This window comes from Chrysochloris asiatica, unplaced genomic scaffold (genome assembly GCF_000296735.1).
Source record: "Chrysochloris asiatica unplaced genomic scaffold, ChrAsi1.0 scaffold00024, whole genome shotgun sequence".
NCBI classification, from domain to species: Eukaryota; Metazoa; Chordata; class Mammalia; order Afrosoricida; family Chrysochloridae; genus Chrysochloris; species Chrysochloris asiatica.
Genome location: NW_006408542.1, coordinates 8,108,399 through 8,116,848, shown reverse-complemented (window position 1 = coordinate 8,116,848; position 8,450 = coordinate 8,108,399). Strand labels below are relative to the sequence as shown.

Below are 8,450 nucleotides of genomic sequence, written 5' to 3'. Positions count from 1 at the left end.
GCCACCCAGTCCATTGTGATGTACAGGCTTTTTCATTGGTTGATTTGGGGGAGTAGGCCACTGGGCCTTCCTGCCTAGTTCATCTTCCTCTGGCTGTTCCACTGACACTTGTATGATACTGATATCAGAGCAATATGCAAGCTTCTGCTGACAGACAGGGTAGCAACTCCGGGGCTGCGTTAGCCAGAATCCAATTAGGTTTACTCATGGAAGGGGAGAACACCACCACTGAGCCACCACTGCCCGCTCCTGCCACATAGTAAGTGATAAATAAATGTTAGCTACTAAGGACTGCTGTAGCAACGTAGGCTCAGCACTGGACTGCAAACCACAAGGTGGGCATTTCAAATCCACCAGCTGCTTCTCGCCAATGCTACACAAGGTCGCTGTGAGTCGGAATTGACTCAACAGTATTTAACAACGATAAGGACATGGGGTCCTGGTGTGGCGCTGTAGGATCAGCACTGGACTGTTAGCCACGAGGTTTTTGGTTCAAGCCCACCTGGTGCTCCTTGGAAACTCTATATAGGGTTGCTATCAGTCAGAACTGACTCAATGGCACTTAATAACAACAACAAAGTAAATAATCATAACTCTGGATCAACCACATCTCTCATCCCTGACGGACATCAGACTCACCTGGTTATCCTTTCCCAGAAGTACTCAAGCCCAAACCCAGCTGCCGATGGAGCCCAGCTCAGGCATAGTTGAAGAATTAATTTCCCAGGCAGTTCTAATATGTAGCCAAGATTGAAAACCACAGTCTAGAAAGTCCAAGGACAAGGCCTTGGACCATGCATCCTTATCCCTGGATAAATACCAGGCACATGGTAAAGAAAGGAGGAATAAAGAAGAGAAGGAAAATCTAAAATATTATAGTAGTTTGACGAGAAGAGTGAAAGGACATCTTTTATTAGTAGCAAATGTGTGGTTGCTACAAAAGATCAATACTAATAACCAACCTAATTGAAATGAAGCAATTAGTAAATCTGATTAAGAAGAGTCTTATTAAAACAGTGGATTTCTCATCTATTAGTATAGCTAGGGAGGAGGCCTGTGAACACAACTGAAAGACACAGGAAAACACACCCAGACTAACAAGAAGGCAGTTATTTAATGCAGAAATCCAGTTAACAGAAAAAGACAGAAGTAGACCGACAGACAGAGCTTGAAACAATACTGCATAGTATCACGGAACAGCTCTTATACACAGTGGATCTGTTTAATCTTGTAATTTCGAGTCCAATACAAAGACAGAGAAGAGACTTCAATTAAAAATAATAATAAGGCAACAGAAGAAGAATCTCCCTGTGACAAGGAACAGCCACAAATAATGCACAAGTATTTGGTGCTGACGCAACAAGACACCATCAGGACAAGTTCTGAAGATGCTGCGTTAAAATTTAACAAGCATGGTACAAAGACAAAATTATACTCGCTTTGTCATGAATCATATTGTAAATAGAAATTACTCTCAGGTGATGGTTATATACAAACTTGCAGAAATAAATGGGAACCATACAAAGTTTTTCTTCGCCATTTCCTCTTTTCTAAACCGAGAAATGTTCCATGGCATTGCTCACCACTCCACACAGTCAAAGCATAAATAGTCATTAAAGCACTTGAATCCACAGTATTCTTGTCCTTAAAAAGGTCGGGATGTTTTGCAGGATTTTGTTATCAGTCATCCAAGAAGGGTTGGCAGGCAACAGGTTGGAATGTTTTGATCGCTTTGTGCTTGGGACCATGGCGTGGGCTCCATCTCCCTCCCCTCAGGAGTCATCTGCTTTGTGGCCAGTCCTCTGAGCAGGGAACTTGCTGGCAGACAGTCATACTGTGGAGTCCCGGCCAGATTTTAGATGTGCAATCTTGGTCCGGCTAATAAATGGATAAGCGATGCAGAGACCTCCAGCTGCCACAATAAAGCCTAAACTGCACCAGGCGCAGAAGATGGACCAGCTGTAGCCATGTTCCACATCATCAGGCAGGCTATAAATCAGCTTTGGGAGTCGGTTCAAATCATAGGAGATACTGGCAGTGTAAGTGCAGAGGGAAATCGTGCAAAATATGCCTATAAATAATACAAAGAGAACAGAACGATTTGTTATAGCTTTGCCCAGTACGAGGCAAATGCCAGACTGGCCGTTGTGAACATCAGACCAGCCAATAAGACAATAAAGAATCTATAAATCTTATACTTGAGTTAATTCATTCAACAAACACTGACAAACTTCTAAGTATCAAACCCTACATTAGATACAGGAGTGAAAAAGAGAAAAATGAAACATACAAAAAAAGCAATCCCCTTGCCATCAAGTTCATTCAGACTCATAGTACCCTTATGAAAGAGGAGAACTGCCCATAGAGTTTCTTCATGCAAACAGACTGCCACATCTTTCTCCTAAGGAGCGGCTGGTGGATTCGAACCACTGACCTCTGGATTAGCAGACAAGCACTTAGAGTGACCACTGTACCACCAGGACCCCTTGTGAAAAAGTTAACAGGGAAATTCTGGTAACTTTATGTATTCAGAATTATCTGGAGAACTGCTCCACAGGGTTTTCTTGGCAGTAATCTTTATAAACCAGCTGTTCTGAGGGAGAAAGATGAGGCTTTCTGCTCCCATAAAGATTTGCAGCCGCAGAAACCCTATACAGGGTCGTTATGAGTCGGCACCGACTCCATGGCACATACCCACCACCACCAATCTTTATAAAAGCAGACTGTCAATTCTTTTTCTCACAAAACTGCTGGATGGATTTGAACCACCAACCTTTTCAGCAGTCCTGCTGTTGTTAAGTGCCATCAAGTTGGTTTCGACTCACAACGACCCTATGTAGGGTTTCCGAAGAGTGAAACCTACTGATGTAACTGTCAGCCCCCTACAGAATTGGAGTCCTGGTGTGGCGCTATGGGATAAAGTGCTGCACCCCAAGGCTGCTTTGAACTGCAAGGTTGGTGGCTCAAATTCACCAAGCGCTCCTCGGAAACCCTACATAGAGCCACAATGAGTTCAAACCGACTCGATGGCACGTAACAAGAAGTAGGTACCCATTGTGCCACCAGGGTTCCTTTAAAGCACTGGTAAATATTTTTAAGGAAGTAAGTATTCTATAATCATTTAAACCTATTGCAAATTAGTTTTCATTTCCCTTAGTTCTAGACTTAATTTGACACATTTTTACATAGTTGTAATTATCAAAGTCTGCTTTTTTTAATGACCATCATCTCATGGTATTTATTATGTTGTCTGTTGGCGGTTCAAACCCACCCAGAAGCACCTCAGAAGAAAGGCCTGGTGATCTATGTGCAAAAGCTTACTGCCTTGAAAACTCCGTGGGATACTATTCTACTCTGAAACACCTGGGCTTGTCACAAGTTGGCGTCAACTCAACAGCAATTCGTTTTATAAAAATTTTAAAAGAGTTTTCATCAGTTGTTAAGGCACAGAGACTAGCATGCTTTAAGCCCTCACACCATCTTCTGAATGAATGAATGAATGAATACTTTTAAAATAATAGAAATCCAAGAATTTGGGATTGATGTAAAATAATCGACGAGATCATATATTTTAACCATTCTGAAGGGAATTAAAATTTTGTCTTTTTATACAAACATAGGCTATATTTGTCCTTCCAGGACAAAATTAAGTCTTTGATTTTTAAAACGCTGCAGGAGCCCAGAACACAGGATTTAAGTGACTTAAGTGCTGTTCCAGGAATATTCCACTTCTGTTTACCATCACTGACCCAACAAGGATGCTCCTCTTGGATAGACCTGGGACCAGGATGAGACAGCCGCTGAGCTGGAGGTGGGTAATGCAAACAGAAACTGGCACACAATCAAGTATCAGAATGTCCATTTGTGTTTCAAACCCTGCACAGACAGCTCTTCTTTAGACTCTGGTTTACCCCTGTGTGCAATGTGTACATCTGTTTGCTAGAAGATTGCTTTGGTAGCTTTAGGGATTCATGCAGATCTCCGTAGGAAACTGAGACACAGATTTGGGAGCTGGAGGGAAAGGAGTGAAAAGTAACAAGTTCAAATTTTTTTAATATGTAATTTGGGGGCTCAGAAGCGCTAGCAGAAAAAGCAAGCTCTGAGAAGGCAGCAATTCAGAAGAAATAAAGATCACCTTAACGCCATTTTAAGTGCTAGAATTCTACCTCTATCAAACCATGTAAGGGCACATTGCCTAAATCCTTTTCCAAATGTGCATTTAGAAAGAAAACAATGTTCTAAATTAAAAGGCCACTTAATCTAAGACAATTTGATATTTCCTACTATTTTCCTAATTCTCTTTTTAAACTCTAAAAGTGGTTCTGAGCTTTAGAAAGAATAACATCTTATCTTCCTACTTCGTGCCCCAGATTATTACAACAAGCATAGATATCCCTTTGAGATCTCCAAAAGATAGGTCAAGATAGAGATCTCTCATTCATATAGAAATGGACCACTCAAAAGAGAATTTTCTGTTTTCAAACCTCATGAAGAGCAAATGCAATGTTTATAGATAACAAGGTTCTTTCAACAAATGCTGGTAATAGAACAATAAGGCACTTAAGGGAGGAAATTGATCTCTGGAGTATCAACAGTTAAATACAATAATAGAACAAAGACCTGTTCATAGATGGGAAGCCAACTCTGGTCTGCATTTAATTGGCTGCACAGAACTAAATATCTAAAAGCAAGGATTTTTACAAGTAAAATGGTTTAATGACCTCTGAAAGCTTACATGCAGGCTTAGACTTTTAAGCATCTTTGATGCCCAAATGCATTGGACTAGGATGCAGGAATCGTGTATTCTAGTCTCTAGCTCCACCAATTCACTGTACAATCTTGAAATCACCTAACCTCTCTGAGCCTTAGTTTCTTCATCTAGGAAAAAAAAAGAAATGGTTACTGAAGTCTGTAGAGCGTCAAATTGCTGTGATTCTGTCCCAAAACAAGGCATAAAGTAAGAACATTTCTCACAACTTCTACTGAATCTAGGATTCAGGGTTCTGCAGCTACATTAAAAAAAAAAAAAAAAAAAGGAATGTCAGGTATCTTTCCTTCTGTATGTTGTTGTTAAGTGCCAGCGAGTCGATTCTGACCCATAGCAACCCTGTATAGGGTTTCCAAGAAGCAGCTGGTGAGCTTGAACCACCGACCTTGCTGTTCAAATGACTTTGCAGTCTGACGCATTAGCCCACGGTGCCAAACCATATAAATTCCCTTTAATTTTAATGTAGACATTGATTTTATCAGCACCTCTCCCCCTGCCAATTCCATAAAATTGTTTTTGGTGAAATGAGTTTTAACATGACTAACTGACTTCATGACACGTAACATCAACAACAAACCAATATCCCGTACACAGTCTGAATCCCGTGTAGCATTTACCAATGTTGCAAATTACTTCGGATAATGTTGCATCTTATTCAGAAGCTTTCTAATTCACCCACATCAGTCCTAATGGTGCTGTGGTGATAGGCTCATCTACTAACAGAAAGACTGGTAGTTCAAACCCATCTAACATGGTATGGGAGAAAAGATCTCCCATAAAGATTACAGCATAGCCAACCCTATGGAGCAGTTCTACTAGGTTCTATAAGGTTCCTTTGAGTCAGCATTGACTCAGTGACACCCAACAAGAAACCCATGGGAAAGACATGTGACGTGAGGATATTTTAAAAGATAACCAAGGTCCTTCCTAAAGATCCACAGGGAGAAAGATCTCCACTCTTCTGCTCTGCTCTGAGGCTAGTGTCCATCCATTCTGCTTCTCCCTTGATTAGCCTGAAGACGTCCTGGGGGTGCAGCGGGTTGTGAGACTGCTAACTGTAAGGTCTATGGTTCAAATCCACCAGCCGCTCAGAGGTTAGAAAGATGAGGATGTCTGCTCCGGTAAAGATTTACAGTCTTGGAAACGCTAAGGAACAATCCTATTCTGTCTGATTGAGTCACTATGAGTTGGAATACACTCGAAGGCAGTGGGTTTGAGTTTTTGGTTTTCATTAGCCTATAGTGAGCAGTGGTTTAGCTGGTATACCCCGCTGGTAGCCCTAAGGCAGAGAGAAGTTTCTAACCCTGAAGAGGGTCCTTGCTATTGTTGGTAGCATCTTCAAAAGAGTGAATAATTACTGGTTTGGTTCCCTGAAAAGTCAGTATACAGTGACTTATAAAATATTAAAAGGTTTTCCTGCTAATATTCTTAATTAGAAGGTACCATAAGATCCCAGAATTACAGGGCTGGAAGGGATATTTTCAGATCAAGACAAAAGTAAATTCATGCTACCATCCAGATCATCAATCTAATTTCCATCCCTAAAATCTTCTCCATGCCTGTGGCCAGCTGGTGAGATACAATTAGGATAACTGGACGCCACTTTGGCCTTCCACTCTTTGATGTGCTTAAAAGGCTGAAACGAGAGAAAGTTGCTTCACCCTGGTTAGCCTGCTTGATAAATAACTCAACTGCAATGCCCAAAGGCATAAACATTGATTTTTTTTTTCCACTTCTTCAAAAGATGGCCCCAGCCCATCATTCTGATCTCTTTACTCTCCCAGCAAAAAGGCCTTGTGCTACTTTTTCACAGAGTGCTCAAAAAGCCATTCCTGAGTTGTCTTAACTAAATAAAGGACTAGGCAAGACTAATTAATGGAGGCAGAAAAAAAAACCCTCCACTATTTCCAATTTCTAAATCCAAACCACATCTCATCTTTTTCCTGAGAGATTGCAACAATCTCATTGCAGGACAAAGCCTGACCTAGCCAGACAAACCGCTATGCAGAGTAGGCTTTATTGATCCCACTTGGTGTGAATATTCATGAGCTTTGCAGGAGAAATGGTAATGGGTTGGATTTCAAGCTGCTGCCCCAGACTTTTGCTGAGGGTCTCAGATAATACGGGATGGCTGCACCCATGTTATCTTTCTAAAATGAAAAATTTAAATCCTGAGTTACAAAACATGTCTGGCCTCAGTGGTTTCCGATAAGGCGTTATGGGCATGTTTTTCGGATATAATCCACAGCTACCCAAACCCTTTGCCACTGACTAAATTCTAATTCATAGTGACCCTGTATGGGGTTTCTGAAACTATAAGTCTTTACAGGTGCAGAAAACTACATCGTTCTCCTGTGGAGTGGCTGGCAGATTAGAACCTTGTGGTTAGTAGTCCAGTGCTTATCATAGAGCTCTATCACAGCTCTATAACCAATGGATAGCCTAGATAATTCAGTAAATACCTACTACCAATTCCAATTCATCACTACCCTATAGGACAGAGGAGAACAGCATCAAAGTTATAACTTTTTTTTAAACTTTTTATTATGAATTGAGTGAAAGTTTACAGACAAGATCATTAGTTTTACATTCAACAAATCCTACACTTTGTTTCAGTTCAATGTTTGCAATCCCCTCCATGCAACAACAGTTATCCTGCTTCCTCCCTGTGGGTCTTCTTTCCATTCCACCCACCTTCCCAGCCCTTCTCAACTTCGTCCTTAGGTATGTATTTGCTGTTGTTGTTAATGCTGTTGAGTCGGGTCCGACTCATAGTGACCCTGTACAGGGTTTCTGAGGCTGTAAATCTTTATGGGAGCAGAAAGCCTCATCTTTCTCCCGCGGAACAGCTGGTAGTTTCAAACTGTGGACCTTGCAGTTCACAACAGCCTGATTTGTAACCATTACACTACCAGAGCACCTTTAGGTATATATAGCCTTTTTTTATTTTCAATGATTGGCCATTCCATTCCATCATTCACAGTGAACACACATTACTAGTACTGTTGTCCCCTCTGTATATCTACTGCGTGGCTAAAAATTGGGTCACAAAAGTGACTTTCTTTCCAGACCTGAAGGGTGTTTGAGGGCCATAGTCTCAGGTTCCTCCTGTCTCTTTCTGACCAGTAAAACTGAGGTGGTTTGTTTTTTTTAAATAATTTTGAGTTTTGTTGCACATATTCTGCCAGTCTACCTAGCACCTTCTATTGTGATCCCTTTCAGAGCAGTTGGTAGTGGTAGCCAGGCACCATCTACGTCTTCTGGTATCAGAGTGGTGGAGACTGATGTTCACATGTTCCATTCATCCACTGGACTCATTGATCCCAAGCATCTTCAATTCTCATCACCTTTCTTTCTTCCACACATGACTAGACTAATAGCTATACATTTGCTGGTCACTCATGAGCTTTTAAGATCCCACATGCTATTCACCAAGGGAGGATGTAAAACATGGTCTCTGTGGATATGCTATGCCTATTGACCATGGTGTCCCCTGAGACTATGGTTCTGAGCCCTCAGGCCCAGTAACTCAGCACCTTAAGATATTTGATATCATTTAAGAAGTTTTCATCATTTTGTCCACTGTGTGTTCCACCACATTCATAGTTGTGTTTACAGGAAAAGTAAATACTTATGTACCAATAGCCTCTTTAAAACTCATATATTTGTGGGATATATATAT

The 8,450-nt window shown here is 41.1% G+C and overlaps 1 protein-coding gene across 1 annotated transcript in view; it reads right to left on the bottom strand.

The window, feature by feature from the left end:
* Nucleotides 1-1,095: 1,095 nt before the first annotated feature.
* TMEM178A (transmembrane protein 178A) overlaps nucleotides 1,096-8,450 on the bottom strand; it is a 96,120-nt gene continuing 88,765 nt past the window's right edge. Inside the window, exon 4 of the mRNA XM_006839382.1 lies at nucleotides 1,096-2,071. Coding sequence (XP_006839445.1) covers nucleotides 1,830-2,071 — 242 coding nt within the window. The 3' untranslated portion in view covers nucleotides 1,096-1,829. The remainder of the gene's footprint in view (nucleotides 2,072-8,450) is intronic.